At 46.9% G+C, this 20,752-nt stretch overlaps 1 protein-coding gene across 2 annotated transcripts in view; it reads left to right on the top strand.

Moving 5' to 3' along the window:
• Positions 1–20,752, top strand: part of sema5a (sema domain, seven thrombospondin repeats (type 1 and type 1-like), transmembrane domain (TM) and short cytoplasmic domain, (semaphorin) 5A) — a 76,955-nt gene that overhangs the window by 12,155 nt on the left and 44,048 nt on the right. Inside the window, exons 2-4 of one of the 2 annotated variants that reach the window (XM_084703743.1) lie at positions 7,368–7,573; positions 13,796–13,895; positions 15,616–15,661. In XM_084703743.1, coding sequence (XP_084559869.1) covers positions 7,426–7,573; positions 13,796–13,895; positions 15,616–15,661 — 294 coding nt within the window. In that variant the 5' untranslated portion in view covers positions 7,368–7,425. Of the gene's footprint in view, positions 1–7,367; positions 7,574–13,795; positions 13,896–14,841; positions 15,004–15,400; positions 15,662–20,752 lie in introns of those variants that run through there. The other variant, XM_084703744.1, reaches the window with a different exon arrangement.

Here is a 20,752-nt window from a genome sequence, read left to right as displayed (position 1 = left end):
TGCTCCACCCTGTCATTAAAGCAGGACCCAAGCCTGCAGCTGCCCAAACCTGGAGTGTGCCTCCGCACCTTGTAACATGCTGTAGCGCATGTCTGTGTAAGTTGTCGGACCATAAATGTCTGTGTGTGCGTGTGGATGTGCGTGTGTGGGCATGTCTGTGTGTGTTTGATCCATCATCGAGCAGCCTTTGTTGTCTGCCGTTGTTGCCGGAATGTAAAACACACACTAACAGTCAGGGGTAGTTCTTCCCAGTCATCCACAGCTGTACGGTCTGGCTTGATACGACTCTGTGGCAGGTCCCCCCTCGGCAGATAGAGTGCCTGTCATCCGTTTTGTTCAGGTCTTAGTGGAGCTTGTTATTCTGACAGACAGACAGGGAGGCAAAACAAACGCCCAGCCTGTCTTCCCTCTCCTCCCTGTTGACTTGTCTCAGTGTCAGACGGAACATTACCACCGAGCTCTGTTTCTGATAAAAGCTCATTTTGGTTCAATTAGTATCGTCTCGTTTCCTCTGCCTGCGTTTTGGGGAAGGAGCACTTCACCCCTGAAGACTAACAATTAGTTGTCTGTTGTTTAAAAAAGGTTTAATATTCACAAACGATGTGATTTTGAAAGCACTGAATGAAGGCACAGTCATATTTTGTACGCTGTCTGTATGCATGTGTCTGTCTATCTACCTCACTGTCTCCCTATGTGATATACGGTACTGTATGTTTAATACACTGTATGAAATAAAGACAACATAGTCTTTACAGAGTAGAAACCAAAGAGGAGTCCAGCTAGTGTGGCTGTGAGGAACTAAAACCTGTTTGTGGTAAAAAACGTAAGTACACTCAGTGCTAAAGTCTCCTCCAGGGCATAGACCCCCACTGCAGGCATGTTAAACCCCATTCCAACCTCCCCGGCTTCCCTGTCACCTCGTTTACTTCCGAAACCCCTCCACGCTCCCCAATAACCCCCCACCCTCCTCTATTGACCTTCTCTCTGACATTTCCAATGACACACCTGCTGGCTAACCAGGACGACCTTCTCCCACACCACCAGCTCTGCGGCACTGAGCCCCTAATGAGCTCTGTAAGGAACATGTCATTATAGCCTGGGTCCTGGACCTGTCACTAATGACAGCTATTAATGAAGCATGTGTGTGTGGTGCAGCTTTCAGCTTCCGACCACCAATAACTGCCTGGATGGATGGATGGAAGGATGGATGTGGGGTGTCAGTCGTGATATAGACTGTTGAAGGGGCTAATCAGCTTGACTGTAGAGCCAAGCAAGGATAAACTCAGCCATTAGGTTCTATATCGATGTTTGGGGCCTGAGAAGAATCTCTCAGAGAGGATTAAAGACACCATGTCTGGAGGAAATACTGAGATGGATCACAGCTCGACGTGGTGGTACATTAATACCAAGTCCACCAAAGCAGTTATCAGGACTCGGATGTATGAGTGGAACCCATTCATCTGGACCTATGTGCACACCGTTCCTTAGAGACCTTCTTCCCCTCCATGTTCTCCTGTGTAGTCTTTATTCTCCCCAGCATTGGTGGAAGAAGAAACATTGGGTTGTTGTGCTACTTCAAACACAGCTTTTCCTCTCCCTCCTGGGGAAAAATCGCAGATGCAATTTACTGCTTCTCAACAGAAGCCTAATCACCCGGTCCTGCCATTAAAGAAGACGCTGTTTAAATGGGTTGAATTTCAAAGATGCTGCACGAATGATCTAGTTAGCTTCACTCTTCCCTGCCTTGCTAGATGTAAATAAGCCCAACAGTCGGTCATTTTTTATGTGAAAAATCATAGACCATGGATGAAACAGAGGAAAAATAATTGGTTTCGTTATTTGGATGAAGTAGGCTATCTACTGATGACATAGTGTACATTTGTGTCAGGAGAAACATTGTACTGCAGACCCATCTTTTCTGCCAAAGAAAAGACCAGTAAGCAAAAGTGAAAAAAATCTTGCTTGAATGAGAGGGACTCAAGAGAATGTGTGTGTGAGACACGCAGAGAAGGACAGACACGGAGAGACAGTGACACTGAAGGAGAGAGAGAGACAGAGTGAGAGAGAGAGATAGAGCCCCACATCTGTTTGGTCTAGTTGGGACCTGATCATATCGGATGCCTTCAGGCTCTGTCTGGTTTCACCAGAACCAGCCCTCTTCATCTGTTGTTCTAACGAGCCCTTGGGACACAAACACACGCACAATCACCACTTTTTCTGTGCTTTTCTGTCCTGTTAAGACAGCGCCCATCCCTACTCTCCCTCTCATTACAGCCATAACTCTCTGCCATTGTACACAGACATCCTGAGGTGATTAATTGGTTCCAGAGGAGCCAAGTGCTTATTTACGATCCCACTCTCGCGTCGCCTGGAACTCGATGCGATGGCTCTTCTCAGGTTTTCAGAGTCTGCCTCCCAGGCCGTCTGCGGGTCCTGAGGGCTCAGAGAGGCTGCCGTGGACACGCGTCATTAATGCATATAGGAGTTGGGATTGGTTTGTTTTTTGTCTGTGTATGTGTATGTTTTCTTCATATCCTGGGAACTCCTACGATCCTAAGATCACCTACGTTTTTGGGATTGGTTGTTTCAGATACAAACAATGCCAAAAGCACACAACAGATTCTGGTCTAGTATTGGGAATGAAGTATCTTCCCTTTGTTGTAGGGCAGACATGGAGCTCACATCCTGCAAAAAGGGCAAAATTACTTTGAGGTCCTTCGACTTGCAATGTGTGTTCAGGCCAAATTTAAATATAGCTAAATCCAGAAGGAATTCCTTGCCTTCCGGGATCATTCATGAATCACTTAGATTGCCCCTCTAATCTCAACCTTTACACTTCCAATTATTGACCAGACTCTTGGCCTCTGGTCTTATCCTACTTGTATCTTCTCATTTCGACAGCAGGCTTGGTGGCAGGCAGGATCTCATGGAGGGAAAGAGCAGGGGGATCTGGTCGGAAGCTACTTCCTGTATGCAGCTGCGGCCTGTGATAATGTAATTTCCTGCTGTGGAGACACTCGGAACACGCTAGCCAAGCATGTAATTAAAGCTTTTAAAATGTCACCATCCCTCCACACCGGGGTTTACAGCCCTTATCACTGTATGACCAGGTGTGTGTGGGTGCCTTCATGTGTGTGTGTGAGTGTTTGTGTGTGTTTGTTTGATAGCTTTGTCCAAGTTATGGACTCTTCACGTCAAGCTTTAATTGGCAAATGATTTGGTACGCAAGACAATCTTTACGGTGTGTGTGCGTAGCTCCTCCTTGATCAGATGTCTGTCACTCTCCTGGTGTCACATTGTTTCAACACCCCACAGAGAACACAAGTCTTTGATGTACCAGAAATCTTTTGATACTTTGGGCATTAGCATCCTAATGTTAGTGAAACGCCAAAAAGATGGGGAATTTGACTTCAAACCCAAGTCAGACATAATTTTGAGCTTTTTCTCGCAGCCAAAGCATGACACATTGAATCAATGCAATTGTTGTTTCACTTTTATCCCTCGATAACGATCCCTTGATATATTAAGATGGTTTCATTATTTAACACATGAAACACAAACCCAACAAAAACGAAAAAAAAAATCTATAACCCATATTCGTGATCACCCCCAGAGAACCTTAAACGTGTTTGAAAGTTCACACCTTCTGCCCGAGGCTGTCCTTTTGTACCGTACTTCCCGGTCCTCCCTGTGTTTTCTGTCTCACCTTGAACTGGTGTGGAGGCCTGATCCTGAGCCTGGTGTCGTTCAGCATGGATCGTTATTCAGCCAACAGCTCCTGCAGGGCCTGCTGTAATGGGTTTGAGTCCCGCCTTGTGTTGGAGCAACTCCAGTCACCTTGGAGGTAGGGAGCGAGGGCAAGGTTACTGTGGTAATTGCTTACACTGTATCGCATTTAGAGCGCGCGTGTCAATGTTTTGGCAGAATGGGATTTCTGTGTCTTGTGACAGTGATGTTTTTTTCTGTCATTTTAACATGCATGCAGACACACACAGGTGCTGTTTATACACACACACTGTACACGCACACAAACACAGGCACTGTAAGCGAAAAATAACAGCTGGATTTTGGGAACCTCTGGAGAGTTAGGGTGGGACAGCTCTGAAATTGCTATTTGTGTGTCTCTGCATGTGTGTGTGTGCATGTGTGTGTGTGTGTGTGTGTGTGTGCGCGCGCGTGTGTGTGCTCGCTCCAATGTAACCAAAGTTGTGGTTGTGGTCAAGAAACCCAAGGTTGGTCCAGAAAAGCCCTTCAAGTCCTCAGTCTCAGTACACAGGCTACAGCTCTACAATATGTGTGTTAGAATACATTAGTTTTACCCATCAAGAAAATGAAGGAAAAATGTCAGCAGAGATCTGCCCCAAAATGTGAAAAGTGTTTTTACTGCAAGTGTTGAGTGAAATGTTCCATATATTTGACCAAACATAAGCATTTTTTCTCTATATCTAGACCCCCATCCATCTCAACATGTTTGCACACACATGCATATACCTGCACACACACACACATGTTCATTCCGAGTTTTCCTACATTGTCCCTCTCCGCCCACACACCCAGAGCAGAGCAAAATCAGCCCAGTGTCTCAGTGCCAGAGACTGGAGCGTAGCGGGCGCAAGCCAAACAGATTGGAATCTGGGAGCCATCCTGAGAGTGGGCCGTCACTTCGCGTCCGCTCCCATGTTTATTCCGCCCCGGCGCTGTTTGTGGAACAGATTGAGAACCGGCGGCCCTGAAAGTCAGCATTAGAAAATGTTATGGGAAGTATTCAATCTCACAGTGGGGATATATCCACACATACACAAACATATACACATGAGCACACACAGGGACACAGTGTAAACACACCCACATATTTGCAGCATACACAGGCACGGCGTTCTGTCTGAGCAAGTATACACCTTAGCTGGGGATAAAGAGTTTGGTAGCAGTGAAATATATTCTGGGCCAGAGGACCAGTAAATGTTTACTCTGTGACACCAACGCAGAACACCTGGGTAAGGATGCTGGGATGGATGTTTACTTAACGCACTGAAGATCACTTTAACGGTGTGTGTATGTGTACGTGCCTGTGTGTGCGTTTGTATAATCCATGCTACCGGCTATTGTGTTCAGATCCAAATTGAAATGACTGTTTCTGTGTACCAGAGTTGTGATGAGAATCTGCCCTCTCCACTCTGAACAGGCTTTTGGAAAAGGCAGGTTGGTATTGTCCGACAAATTCTTCTACAAAGCAAAGTCTGGTCTTGTTTTACAGACAGTCTGGTCAACCAGAGTGGACAGAGTAGATGTGTGTGTGTGTGTGTGTGTGTGTTTGAACAGATGGAGTAGTGTTATGCTGCTCACATTTGACTGATGAGCATTTGTGTGTGTGTGTGGGGGGGGGGGAGTGGGAGCAGTGTGTGTGTGTGAATACAAAGTCGTTGCTTGTTTCAGAGCCAATTCATTGTAGAGTGTGATGCAGTCATCATGGAGTTCTCCTCAGACACAATCAATAGCAGTGTTAATATGATCCTCTCTCTTTATTTCTGAAGGGACACTTCCATTGATTAGCTTACTGACACCAAAGACCACCCTCAATGAAGAAAAGTGGATGGCTCTGTGTGTGTGTGTGTGTGTTTGTGTGTGTGTGTGTGTGTGTGTGTGCATTTATACATTTGTTTGTGTATGTGTATGTTTACTTTGTCTGTGCTTGTTGATGTAGTACATGTACAGTACTGTGTGTTGACAGGGTGACCAGCCTCTCCACTCTACTCTGCGTTATTCATGCGTGTAGCGTCATGTCATAGACACAGTAGTACATTCATTGAGACACTGTGTCTGCTTGCTGGAGATGGGCCCCCACATTTATACACGGACTGTGAACACAGTTAAGTGACAGTATTGTTTAGAGCCATGTTTAGTTTGGGAACACTGTGTGTGGTATGGTGTCCATGTCTGGCTAATGGCTTGTTATAGTAGATGTTGCTATTGAAACCATGAGGGAGTATTGGTGTGTCTGTGGTTCAAAAAGAGAGAAAGACGGAGAGTAATATACAACATAAAGAGAGATTGTTGAGGGAGCGCGCGAGAAAGGGAGCGAGGGAGGAAAATAGAAAAAGAAAGAGAGAGAGGTGTGACAGTGTGTGAGACAGAGTGGTGGTGATTCACCTTCAGTGTTGATGCAGACTGACAGACTCTCCTCTCTCTGTACCTGCTCTCGCCGCCCTGCCTGGGCCTCCTGCACTGCAAGCCAAATACCAAAGTTAGGAACCTGGGCACACCCTGGCAGCAGACCGTGGGGATCTTGGGCTGGTGGTCTCTTGGGCGGGGAGGTCGCGGGGTGTGGGGGTGAGGCAGGGTGGTGGGGGGCTAGTTTGACAGGAGGTCACGGGTGGAGCAGCCAGCAGTGGGAGTACGGTCAGTAGCAGGGGCTCAATTTGACGGCCTTGGCTCCGGACCCTGTCTGCTATGCTGGTGTGTGTGTGTGTGTGTACGTTTGTGAGTGTGCTCAAAATATCCGGTGGGACCATGGTATGCTGCCATTAGGATATCTGTGTGCATGCCTCAGACATAAGTCTCCACCCAACCGATACCATCTAAGCACAGACACACACAGAGATACAGTCAGCTCACACAGACTGTCATGGCAGAATAGAGCCATGGCAATAATCAATATTCTGTCTACATGCTGATTTTCCACGGCATGCTGCCTCTGTGTGTTTCAGTAGAAAGACTTGGCTGGGAGATAATTACATTCAGACATGCAGTTCTCAATGCATGTGCCTGATAAACAACATACCGATTGTCAGAATAATAACAATACTGAGATAAAACAATAACTCAACGGCCTTCATACAAGGGAGGCAAGCCCCCTTTGGAAGCACAAAGACTGTCAGACAGAATAGCAAGGTCGGAGATAAACAGCAGGCGAAACTGTCAACTTCATGAAAGAGCGAGAAGAGTGGGAGAGAAGACTGACATGTGGCAAGTCATGCAGAAGTAAAAGGAGAGGAAGGTTGTGCGAGATGACAGGTGCTTTCCATTACACAGAGAGGAGCTCTCTTTCTGTTTGGTGCCTGGGTCGACGCCAAACACATCCAATCGTTTTGCAGCACAGAGTCAGGGAATTCCTGCTTTTATGAGCTCCACGTTTTTCAGTGGCCCCATGAGGACAAGCGTGTGTGACTGTACACACCCGCGCGTGCGCACACGCGCAGATGTGTGTTGCAAGTGTGGGAATGCGGAGACCAGTTTGATTCATGTGCGTGGGTTCAAAGGGGAGAGGTGTGAGGTGAGGGTGGGTCATCGGGAGGTAGACGGCAGCTGCACCAGCTCAACATGAGCTCTAACCATCTCTCTCTCTTTTCCCTCTCCCTATCTCTCTCTAGGTGTGTCTCTCTTGGCCTCTGGCCTGAGGAGGAGTGAGTGAAGCCCACCCCTCCCCCCATGGTACGCCCCCTTACCCAGCATGCACTGCTGCTGCTGCAGTGCATGCTGGTCCTGCGGGCTGGAGGCGTTGCTGGCAGGAGAGGGCCGGTGCTGCTGCCTGAGTCGCCCTGCCACAAAGCAGAACACCCGCTCATCTCCCACTCAGGTGAGTGTCCTCACACACACACACACACACACATCCTCACAAACACAGCTCCATGTCCTCACACACATGCAAGAACACAAGCACATCCTCACAAACACAGGGGTCAGTCATCACAAAAACACACACACACACATACAGCACACTCTTACCCATCTGGACCTCCTCAGTGTACTGCTGGTGTGGACTGTCTCACTGACTCTCCTTCAAGGCCCTTTCATGGCATAAACAGACAAACTCCTCCTCTACAGTTTTTTCATTCCACTTAATTTTGAGAAGATTCTGAAGTCTTCCATCATATCCAGAGGCCCTGTAATCAATATCTTGCTTTGAAGTCACTGTTTATTTATTGTATTGATCAGTTAAGCTACAATGTCACTCTGAAAATCTCACCAAAAATAAAAAGTCAATAGTTAATCCATGCCATTCTCTCCACCAGCAACAAAGCTTAATTCACAGAGACCATCCCTGATACCACCACCTCCGCCCCCTGGAGCTTAAGTCACCTAATCATATAGCACTCTGTCTGGGGTGTAATTGAGTGGAAGGGCAAGGTCACTGCACACACACACACACACACACACACTTACACACACTTACACATATGGGTGTGTCTTCACAGGCTCACAGACACACAGGCGCACACACACTCACAGTCCTGTTAGATCATGGCTAGTTGGGTTACCCTCTGCAAAGTCTATTGAGCGTGGTGATGTTCACTAACTGGCCGGGTAAGGCCTAACACGCACTCCACGCTCCAGATGATAGGACGGCACCCCACCAACCGCATCATCTGCAGCCCACCGCTTCCCTTCCTCCTCGCTTCATTAGGCTCCACTAGCCAGAGCATGGTTGGAAGTCCAGGACAGTTAATTAAGTGCAGATAAGACATTTTGGGGACTGATCAGCCATGCAAAGGGATCACAGAGCGAGGAGATTACGATAAATCTCAGACTGGAGAGTATGTCTTCAAAAAAAAAGTATCTTCATTAGATGTACTTGTTCATCATAACAATGTGAACTCAGTTTACCACAGAAAGACAGCTCTCTGGTTTCTCTGAGATATTGTATTGCACAAGTATTGAGGTCCTAACCTCCTTGCCAATGTTTTAATAAGTCAGCTATTATGACGGAGTGTTAGAGCAGCTGGAGTCTCCCAGCTTAGGCGAGCATAATGTACACTAAGGCCTTGTTATCCGAGCTGTATTTAAAGCTGAAGATTTTCATTACCAGCCAGACTCAGCCTTTTTTCTTGAGATAATGAACACTGAATCCATGAGTCATCGTTTGGATGCCGCCGCTGGACACAGACGTACACACAGTCCTGCACAACCACACGAGCATGCACACACCCACCATCAGGCACGCACACATCAAGTATACAAACACAGACATGCATAGGCTCATACAGACCCCCCCCCCGAGGCATCGTACCGCCACCCACCTTCCCCTACCATCCTTCCCCCACCCACCATCCTTCCCCCACCATCCTTCCCCCACCATCCTTCCCCCACCATCCTTCCCCCACCATCCTTCCCCCACCATTCTTCCCCATCATCCTTCCCCCACCATCCTTCCCCCACCTTCCCCCACCCACCATCTCCCACCATCCTTCCCCCACCATCCTTCCCCATCATCCTTCCCCCACCCACCATCTCCCACCATCCTTCCCCCATCATCCTTCCCCATCATCCTTCCCCAACTTTCTCCCACCTGCCTCATGGCTTTAAGGTTGCATTATTGTCTGTTTTAGACCAAAATGACTATTTTTGAACAATCCTGTTAATAAATAGCTTCTGGACTTGGAGTGAACAGGTCCCCGATAGTGTGCAATACCACTGACACACACAGTGCAACACCGCTAGGCCCCGGCCCCCCTCTCCCCCTTCTCGCCCAGCCTCTCCCCTTAGAAGGCGCTGCCTGTGGCCTAGGTCAGGGAAGGGTGTGCCCCACATGAGGCTGAGCCCAGCGAGGGTGGTGGTTTTCAGACTGGGCTGAAATAACTGCCACTATACAGTACCACCGCGTGTCGTACTGTACTTCGTATTCTACAAAGCTCAGACTCTGAGGCTCCTGCTGCTTTGTCAGCGTGTGGTCCACAGAAGGTTGCTCTTTAGAATAAGTACATGCTCTGTAGCTGCAGAGCGCCCTCAAGTCACAGTCAGGGTAGAATTTATGCCTGTGGAAAAACAATATAACGTATGTTCACGCATAAAACCAGTCGACAGTAAAACATTTTACAAACAGGACCTAATCCCTGTATCTGAGATGCTTTTAACGTTGTTGGATCTGAACGGGGAATAGTCAAGTTATCCAAGGCACAAATCTCCGGAGAGAACTGAAGAAAGTCTATTTAACAGCCATTCCTGTGTGTGTGTGTGTTTTTCAGTAGTGTTTAACGTGGGTGTGAACACTGTTATCACACAGGCGTGTGAGTGAGAATGAGACAGGAGGTCTGGTCTCCGAGGACCCCGGCCAATCAGGCGCTCTGCTTCTAGAGCACCAAGCAGACTTAAACTTTCATCGTCCCTGACGGACAGCCACATCATTAGAGAGAGGCAGCAGTGAGAGGAGGAGGAACATAAACAAATGGCCACATCAAAAAGACCGCTAGCTGATAACATCTGCTCGATGAGACCGTGGTGCTTTAATTGGTCCTGTGGGGGCTTGTTTTTCATAGCCTCGCTAAGTCCATTGTTAAATGCCTACGTAAACATCAGCATTTTGTGTGCCTAGTCCTCGGCTCCTTGTCGAGTAACTCCTGTGTCCCTGGCTCTGTTGTGTTTTAGAATGTATTTTGTTCACCTCCGCAATTTAAAGCTCTTCCTGTGCTTTCTCCGGGACGCTTTTATCCCTTCTCCTACACTGCAAACTGAGAACATTAGGTCATCTTGTTAAATGTTTGTCTTTTTCCCTCTTAAACGGTAAAGCTCTTAAGTGCACGTTACATTTAAATATTTTATTGCATACTTATTTGCGGCTTCGGAGTGGCTTGTCTCTCATGGTTCTCTCTCTGCCTTGAGGTCTTTCTCTGCCACAACACTGTCATTTGAGTCACTGGACCAGGACAATAAAATATGCTTTTTTTTCCATTTCTCAAAATAACCCAAAAGGGCACAGCCTTCAAGTCAGGAAAACCTCACCCCATCTAGTCAACATGGTTTCCATTTCACAGCTAGTTTGCCCAGTTGAACAGGTGTTTATTTTCTGAGCAAACAACCAAATCATTTCCTCCAATCAACTTGACAGAATAGCTGTCATTCTTACTTTCTCTTTTTTTAACCACAAGGCTACATTTAGACTACAGGCTATACATGTATGCGTGCACACCCTGTGGTACTCTCTATTTAATCCTGAAAGTTCAGTCACAGCTCACAATTGGTACCACATGTTACCATTGTCCCCGCTCTGACTGTACTGTAGTATACTGTTCTGCTTTCTTTGAGGGCTCTTACAGTACAGAGGGATGTGGGCTCCGATGCCTGGTGTAAATATTTATGTATGCTGTCTTTTTGTGTTTGTGTCAAACTCAGTGTCGAAACCCTGAAAAAACAACGCAAGCCTGAGTGATGAGGCCAGACAAGGAAGAAAACCTGTTTCTATTTTAGTGGGGGGTTGAGGTGGTGTAGGGCGGGGGGCGGGGCGGGGGTGGCTTCTGCTGTGTGGGTTTAAACTTGGCACTCTGCCACACAACCACACACCTAACTCCTTGATTCTCTCCTCCAAGTGTGTGTGTGTGTGTGTGTGTGTGTGTGTGTGTGTGTGTGTGTGTGAGCCACCCCTTGTCCCCCCATTGCACTTTATCCCTGGCCAAGCCCCCCTCACCCAGGCCTCAGTACAAGCATGATTAGGATTACTCAAGCGTACACGCATTCAAGTCATGAGGGATACGCACTATTAAAAGGCAGGAGAGAGACATGAGGAGAGTGAGACATACTGTACTCAAGAGATACTGTACTCAAGAGTTTTTTCTTAAGCCCATTTATGACATAGTAAAACTGGAACTAGTCTCAATGGTGTTTTTAATGGAGGTTAAAAGGAAGGTTTATTTCAGAGCTGACAGTCCTAAAATCCTTCTTAAATGTTATTTCTCATCCCCCACAATGTTGCCCCTCAACAGAAAAATCGGAAATTAGAACATTCTCAGGTGACCCGTGAAGCCTCCTGTATTTCACAATCCTCCTTTATACAAACTCTTACTGTTCTACCAAAGCAGCCTTCCTATGGGCTGTTCTCTGTGTCACCAAAGCTGACCGAACGTTCCCGCTGTCCTCCTTATTCAACTCAAGCTGTTTCTCATTAAAGCCACGGAGCCTTGGGAAAGTCATCTGTCCCAGGTATGAATGAATATGACTGCGTCCTAGTCCTTTGTCTCAGTATAGCTGCCATCAATTCTCTCAGTGGGTTGGCTTCACTTCACAAAATTTGCCTTACTCCCTGTCATAACCTTGTCTTACTCCTGTCATAACCCTGCCTTAGCTCTGTCATAACCCTGCCTTAGCTCTGTCATAACCCTGGATTAGCCCCTGTCATAACCCTGCCTTAGCCCCTGTCATAACCCTGCCTTACCCCTGTCATAACCCTGCCTTAGCCCCTGTCATAACCCTGCCTTAGCCCATGTCATGACCCTGCCTTGCCCCTGTCATAACCCAGCCATTAAGCAAAATGCAATCAGAGGGGTGAAATTTATCCTGATCCCCCCCCAAATATATTTTTCACTGAGGCTGATGAAAATGAATAAGCTGTGAACCTGAGAGTCAGAATGTTTTTTTTAACTTAAACTTGTTCTTTTGGTTAATCCCTTGAAAGTGAGGATAGAAGAGGAGGAGAGAGAAAGGCCTTGTCAGGCCGGAGAGCTCCTGAGCTGTTCTCTAACATAGCCACACACAGCGATGATAGTCCTGTTTGTTCCATGATGAAATTGAGCTGCGGAGCCCGGCTCTTCGCTCTGCAGGGGTGCAGTCCCCATAGCTTTACCCTCAGAGCCTGTGTTTGCAGGAGAAAAATCATTGCTCTCTCTTTAATGTGGTCAAGGGAGCATGTGGTTTGTCATATAAGAAGACTTTCTGACGGCTGGATATCTCTTTGTTTGACAGTTTGGGTTTGGGGGAAGTGTGTGTGTGTTTGTTTGTGTGTGTGTGTGTGTGGGGGGGGGTTCTGACTCGGGCCTACCTAGAAGTTCTCTGATGTGTGATATATTTAGGGAAGACCTTTAACAGAACAACACGATCTAACCAAACATGCCTGCGAGGGGAAAGCTCTGGAAGTATTAAGGGTTTTAGACTTCCAAAACTGAACACCATTGAAGTCTCAAATTTGTTTTGAAACTAAAGAGCAGGTATGTGTTGCATAGTAGAGAATATGCATCCCCGTAACAATTCACTAGCCTGACCTATCAGATAACTGAAGAGAAAACTCATCGTCGCTCAGCAACCCTAGAGGCTTACGATTCTATTGGTCAAGGGTTAATAGGTAGGGCGCAATGGCGACAGGCATTTTGAGTGTATGTACAGTAAGTGGATATTTTTAAGGTTAGGGGCAAAGTCATGGCACCGACACCCCCTAGCTCCATCAATCACTGCCGACAACCCTCACATTTTGACATTTAAGCACAGACACACACTCCCAGACACACACGCACACAATCACCCAGAACCCCTCTAAAGCAAACATTCTCGTAAGTGTGTTCCACTCTCACCCACCCTAAGTGGACCAGACACATCAATGGGAGCTACAGAAGTGATTAAGGAAATGGGCCGGAAGGGCGCTGCTTGAAAGCGCAGGTGGAGCGTAACATCACTGTGCCCTTCAGATGAGCATTTAACTGCAGACACCCGACGAGCACACCTCCATCTGAGGACAGGCAGCCACGAGGTCACCGCCAGCTGTGTACGCGTGTGTGAGCAGAGTTCTAAGTCAAATTCATTTCTCCAGTCGACACTTCCAGGATCATCCACTCCAAATATCCATGCAACCTCTTCCCCAGGTTAACACCACTGGGAAACACAACAGTACATTACCAGATTCAACAGGTCTCATGTCTATTCAACACGCTCAAATATTTAAAAAAATTGACATTTATAACATGTTTGGCTTTTTTACAACAGGTCTCTTTTAGCTTCCGTTAATCATTGACTTTGTTACTAATGCTTTACTGTTAGAGACTATAAGAATGCCCCAGTCACTGATTGGCTAACATGTGTTTTGCTGTCCTCTGATTGGCAGAGATGGAGCCGTGGCTGTTCCGGTTCAAGGCAGAAGGCACGGTGGATTATTCCCAGCTAGCATTTGACCCAGGACAGAATGAACTGATAGTGGGAGCCAGGTAAGGTTGGACCTCCATCTCTCTTCCCCTCTGTCTTGCTCTCTCTCTCTCTCTCTCTCTCTCTCTCTCTCTCTCTCTCTCTCTCTCTCTCTCTCTCTCTCTCTCTCTCTCTTTCTCTTTCTCTCTCTCTCTCTCTCTCTCTCTATCTCTTTCTCTTTCTCTCTCTTTCTCTCTCTCTTTCTCTCTCCTTCTTTTCTCTCTTTCTTTCACTCACTCACTCTCTTTCTCCTTTTCGCACATGCTCATCTCTGAGCTTAGAAAGTGACCAGAGATTTTATTTGTTCCCCACTTCTGCTAATGGCCCTGGTTGTCAATACAAACTCTCCACTTAAAAGAGACAAGCTGAGAGAGCAGGCTGGAGGGACAAGGCTGAGAGAGGAGGAGAGCAGAGCTTTGGGAGTGTCCTAATGCAGCTGGGAGAGAGGAGATGGAGGGAGAGGAGAACCGGGAACACTGACAGATGAGAAGATGAAAAACGATCTGAACTGCGTGTGTGTGTGTGTGTGTGTGAGAGAGAGAGTTTGTGTGTGTGTGTGCACGCATCATCACCTAGTGTCCTTAGCAGTGTTCCTGCCCGCGAGCCTTAGTCTTATGATCCTGTCCAGACTGATTGCATTTATGTGGCATTACAGCACTCAGAAATCAGACAGAGTGTCCGGGTGACGCTTCTAGAAATCCTGTTAAATCCAGTTTGCCAGAGCTCACGTATGGAGGGCTGTGGTCTGGGACAGAGTTGTGAGGGGGTGATTGAAGGAAGAGGAGATCGATAAGAATGTCAATAACATAAAGTGTCCTTGCTGGATAGAGCTCTGTGTGATAGGCACTTTTCAGAAGATAGATCGGCACATTGCACGTCTGTGTGTCTGTGTGTTGTCTGTCGGTCTGTCTGTATTCATGTGGCCTTCTGTCCATGCATTCATTGTATTGCATTTAACGCTTTCCTCAGATAACCCCCGGTTAGCTCAGGATGTCGCTCTGCCCTGAACAGCTCCAGCTGGCCCCATGTGACCAGACCCTTCACGCTGAACAGATTATATATGAGCCAGAGGATGCTGTTTCGGTGATGTCTGGAACTTCCTCAGAAGTCTGAACCACTGTTTCAGACAAGGTCTCTGCAGTTCATTACAGAGATGAATCATTGTCAGGCACTATCAGATTTTTGCCCCAAATCCATGTCTTGCTTAAAAATGTAAAAAAAATAGTCACCTGAATCAAAGATGTACTGCTGAAATATGTTTGTCAGACATTGCAGGATTGAGACTTTAAGTCTAGTCTTAAGATTTGTATTCCCATAGTAGATGTTCATGTTTCATGTTCTACTCCACAATGATTGAGGCTAGACTGATACAAGGGCATCTTGGAGAGTATAGATGTTTATGGTGATGTAGGCTAACACGTTGTATCTGAAAGGTTTGTTGTATCTGAAAGGTTTTCAAAGTCATCAGAGAGGACGTCTGCTGTTTTTGTTAAGTATTGGAACCTAATATATGTACTTGGGGGTTCAGGTTTCAGCAGCCTTGAAGGGTAAGAAAACATGAAAGAACAGAAGATGGAAAGAAAATGACAAAAGTGGAGTCCAAATGACGCAGAGACAGCTCTGGACAGCTCCTGGCCACAGTGCTCATCTGTTCACTCCTCATCTTCTCAAGCTTGTCCTTTTACAGAAAATGCTCCCATCAACACCTTCATATGTCCTCTCTTTCTCTTCCCTCTCTTTCAGAAATCACCTATTCAGGCTCAATTTGGAAGACCTCACCTTGATACAGGTGAGTCTTTAGCAGTCAATCTCTCCTCCACTCATTCCCACTCCTTACCTCCACTATCCTCACCGTCTTTCTCTCCTCATCTCGCTCTCTCGCTCTCCTCCTCACCTTCATCTCACAATCTCTCTCTCTCTCCATACCCCCTGCCCATCGCTTATCTCTTCTGTCCTCCTTGGTGTGTCTGAATCACTGTTTGTTGGAAGTGAAGCCACAGTCATGTGCTGCAAGATTTGTCTGCAGATGCAGCAATAACAGAAACACTGGAACAGCACCGATTGCATAAACTCCATCCCAAACACCTGACACAGCACCAGTCACAGGGCACCGTGACAACACAGCCCTTGACTCAAGCCTTCCTAGTTAAAGAAGTTTATTGTTACAATTACTCGCATCATGACACTCTAAACTGATGCTAAAAGCAACAAAGTGCATGTGTGTCAACTCTTGCTATCATCAATGCAGGTTGGCAAAGGATTGGGAATTGGCTACCCTTGCCAACCAATTTATTCGTGAAAATAGTGAAATTGTTTAGTATTAGCTTCATTATTACCTACAAGGCTGGCTTCCCGCTGCAATGTTCTGTAACAGCCGAGAGCAAGCCCTATGGACTAGTGCTGTCGGCTACAGAGGTAGGGTAAGAGCAAGCCCTATGGACTAGTGCTGTCGGCTACAGAGGTAGGGTAAGAGCAAGCCCTATGGACTAGCGCTGTCGGCTATAGAGGTAGGGTAAGCAGCAAACAGCTAGCCGCAGCCAGCATTAATGCATGATCCTAAGTTCGGCCAGCCTTAGCAAAAGCGCATGTGACATTCCCCTTGGCTGTGTGTGACATTCCTGTGGTCCACAGCCCCTGGTATTTCTCTGCGGTTATTTTATTTCACAGGCTATTTACACCTCGAGTTCCTTGTTCATCCAGGGGAAAAGAAGACAATCATGTCTTATCTGCAACTTAACACTGAATCAAATCAAGAGCCTTGAACTGGAACATTCTATAAGCTGGATTGTGATGGAGCAGATCCACGCTATTGAATATGTACATACAGAAAACTGTTAAACAGAAAACTCCTCTCATCTAGAATTAGCACAATATATACTAGTGTAAGATTGTACAATATATATTCAGTATTTTTTCCTCCTCCCGCTCCATCCTTTCTCACTTGTCACTTTAAGTCATACAGGAGTGACAGTTATGCAGCATTGGCTCCTTGCTTCTTCTTTTTCTTCGTCCATGAATGTGTGTATATCCTCCCCGCGAAGCCAAGCATCTTGCAGCCCAGTGAGTAACCAGGCAAACACTGACACCTTGGGGGGTTTGTCTTGAGCTTTTTCCTGGAGAGAAGCAGCGAGCTCCTCTTTGATAGCTGGGACGAGGCCTGTTCGACACAGGCAGTCAATACCAAAGAAGACCAGATAAGAGAGCCAAAACAAGGGTGAGAGAGGGAAAAGATAGGGGGAAGGAGGGAGGGAGTACGGAGGGCGGGAGGGAGTGAAGGAGGGTACTGAAGATTGAGGAGAAAGGGAGAGAGAATAAAAAGATTGATTGTCGGGAGGAAAGAGATTCCCACATTGAAGGATGTGTAAGAGAGATGAAATGAAGGAATAAATGAAAGGAGAGAGAGGTAGAGAGAGAGAGAGGAAGACCCCCATAGAGAGAAACTGGGCTCCATGGGGAGTCTCCCCTTTGTCTGGGTTTAGCGGGACAGAGCAGGTTATTAAAAGATCTCGTCCTCTCATCCCCCTCATCCAATCACCCCATTCTCTTTTTTTCTCCTCATCCCTCGCTCCACTACCGCCGTAGAATCGGAGGCTAGATTCTTCTGTTCAAGTCAACCCCCCAGGCCTTAGCCCCCCACTCTGGGAAGATTAGGTCCTGGTAATCTCTAAAACAGCCACCCGCCAATTGAACCTGTCCCCGGGCCCTGGGCTTCCGCCCTGCTTTGCATCTCACAGGGCTTGGGCCTGGTACCATGGAGCTGAATCCTAGCTCCAAGGACTGGGCTGGTAAAGGGTCTGTCCACAACATTTCCAATGTAGATGGGGGTGGTGTGTGTGTGTGTGTGTGTGTGTGTGTGTGTGTGTGTGTGTGTGTGTGTGTGTGTGTGTGTGTGTGTGTGTGTGTGTGTGTGTGTGTGTGTGTGTGGTGGTGAGGGGGGAGTAATTACAGTGAGAGGTGGTTGCTATCGGAGTTGTTTTATGTTTTTCATTTTCTTCTTGTTTTCCTTTCTTAAACTCCCATGACATTACTGCTCAGCTTCAATTAAGAGCATCACTCACAGATCAAGCTGGTTTGGAGTGGGACTACTTTTCTCTTGTTTGCTTTTTTTAAATCTGTGAAAGAACAGTGTGAACAAAGACAGTTTAAGTCTTTACAGGCATCCAGATTAGGGTGAGGCTTTTTTCCAGGCTGCCTAGATGTTGAAAAGAGAAGCGTTTACTCAAGGAATCATTCCCCGGAGCGTGAAAAACCTACAAACCACACCCACGCACACATCTAAACCATACCACACTGCCGTTACACCGCACGGCGCGGCTGGCGCACGCCCTTCGGGCTGTGATTTATTTCGTATCACACGCGGCGTTAGCATAAATAACAGATGATAAAAGAAAGTGTTTGTGTGGTTTGTTTTCGATGAGGCAGAGTGCTGGGAGCTCTTCTGGTCCTGTACAAGGCTGAACTAATAAACGAGTGTGGGGGTTATAATTACCATATGATCGATGCCTCTGCTCAGTCCCGTATGCACACAATACATAAAACATTTATGCAAACGGCATAACAGCCCACCAAGGTCACGCAGGGAGAAATCAAATGGATCTGGCTTTTTGTGCACTTTCAATCATACTTTTTACTTGAAAGTGGCCAGACTGAAACCTGGAGAGTCTAGTGGAATCCTGACATTGTTGTGGAACTTGAAGAGGGAGCAGTTGGGCTTGTAGCGGCAGCTAAATGCCCTCAGTCTATCCTGGGCTATAGCGGATATCATGTTCAGCCCCAGCGATCGATGCAGGCTAAGCCTTGGTATAATAATCTCCATGGTAGATTCCCCTGCAAGACTGCCAGTAATGAAAACATTTGAAAACTGTAGAACAAGAAAAGATGAAGTTCCCTGTAAGAGGATGAGATGAAGTTTTAACCGCCCCTGAACTCTTTTTGGCGTCTCTCAGTGCATCTCTTCTCTGGATTTCGCACCGATTGTTCTACTCCAGACGTTGCCATAGACCCGAGATATAGGATTGTGTCTGTGAAAATGTTTACAGCACACAAAAAGAAGACAATGTGAGATTGTTCAAGAGGATTTGGAAGTGAAAAGTACCAGTGCAGTTTCAATGGTATCCTGTGGAGTTAGAACTTCAAGGACAGATGATGTCACTCTCTAAAAGCGGAAGTGAATTGTGAAAGACTTGGCTGAGACAGTGTCGGTACCTCAGCGTCGCTTGGCTGCATCAGAATTTTTGAAGGAGCTCTCTCTCCTTGTAACCCCCCGCCCCCTTCCATTAAAGCTTAAAAAACAACAGGTCTTCGTAGAGATGCATTTAGATAACTATCTACATATCGATGTTCCGCCTGTATCCAGTCCGCTTCACCCCCACCTCTTTGCTCTCTCACCCTCTCATTCCCAATCATTCTCACCCTCACTCCTTCACCCCTTTACTCCCCTAAAACATATGTCACCTCCCTCCACCCCCTTGCCAAACCGCACTCAGCTGAATCATCCTTGGCACAGGCTCAGTCAGACTCCCATGAGCCTTTGCACACCATACCCACTGTAGCGTGAGACATTGATTAATTGTCTCCCGGCTATTTGCATTGTGTTCACATCCCATTGTGTTGCTGTGCGTGATAAATGATCACCTGGGCTTGGCGCCTGGCGTTGCTTCCCGTCACCCTGTGAGCCCGCTCTGTGGTTTATAGAGCTCCTCGCAAAAAAACACCCTGCTTATAGATCCATCATCATGGAGCCGTTTCCTCCGACACAGGAAGTGGGAATCGGACTACAAAGAGAGGCTTGATGGTTCGACGGGGGCTTTTGATCATAGTATCTGGAGCTTATTGTTGAAAGTGGTGGCTATACGCCTCAGTGTTTGTTTTTGAATGGGACTGCAGAGGCTGATATAACAGTTTACCCCTCCTGCTAACAGCAAGTTACTGTCACAGGGTTTTGGACTCAACACCTGTCAATGCGAACAGTTGTGCTATGGTGTTTCGATGGATCTCGCACCCCCATGTCATCCGTCTCCACAGGGCTGTGGTTTTGTGTGTGGCAGATAGACCAGACAGGAAGTAATCAGGCTTGGTGCTAGAGGCTCCCGGACCCATTCTATTCGACTCTGTTCCATTAGCTTGTCTCTGACAATTAAGCTCTGTCAGAGAGACAATTACCCTCCGCTAATCAGTGGCTAACGAAACACTGCCGCTAATACCGGAAGCAGTGGTTAATTCAGTTAGTGAATGGGAATAACAGGGCTATTTAAATGCATAGAATACAGAGTTTGTTTGGAATGGGGACACACTGAGGTCCCACTTGATTGCAAGGTGTAGATCATCAAAGGCCTTGGGAGTTTAATCCAATGGCACGCCTTCCCACAGGGGTTGGTAGCATGGATAGAGCTTTGTTTCTGTCATGTATTTCATGTGTCTGTGCCTTATCCTGGTGTGAGGTTCTTGTTTGTGGGGATTTTGATTGACAAGTGTGCTGTTTTCCCTTATCAGAAATGACTGGAAACAGACACAGATTTTGAAAGTGACACAAAGACCTAATTTTGTGTCGAAACCTTTCAACACCTCGCGTCAGCAGACATCAGTGTGAATTTGAAATGTCGAAGAGCTCATCAAAAGGCCAGTTATTCAGGGCAGGTGACATTGATCTGTAGCCTAATCTGTCCCTCTGTTTCTGCAAAATCAGAGAGGGAAAAATGCCCCTGCATCGTCTTTTAAGCAAGTTTCTCACTAGCCAGTGTTTTCTAACCCTCTTTATACAACATATTCCCTGTCATTTCTGTGGACAACAATGTTTTTGAATGCTCCAGTCTCAACCCTCTGCCCACTCTTCTCCCTCACTCTCTGTGAACCCTCTCTGTCTCTGCCTCCGTCTGCCTCC

This window comes from Hypomesus nipponensis, chromosome 8 (assembly GCF_054491055.1).
Source record: "Hypomesus nipponensis isolate SF chromosome 8, ASM5449105v1, whole genome shotgun sequence".
NCBI lineage: Eukaryota > Metazoa > Chordata > Actinopteri > Osmeriformes > Osmeridae > Hypomesus > Hypomesus nipponensis.
Note: the sequence above shows the minus strand (reverse complement) of the source record. Positions and strands in the feature narration are given on the sequence as shown.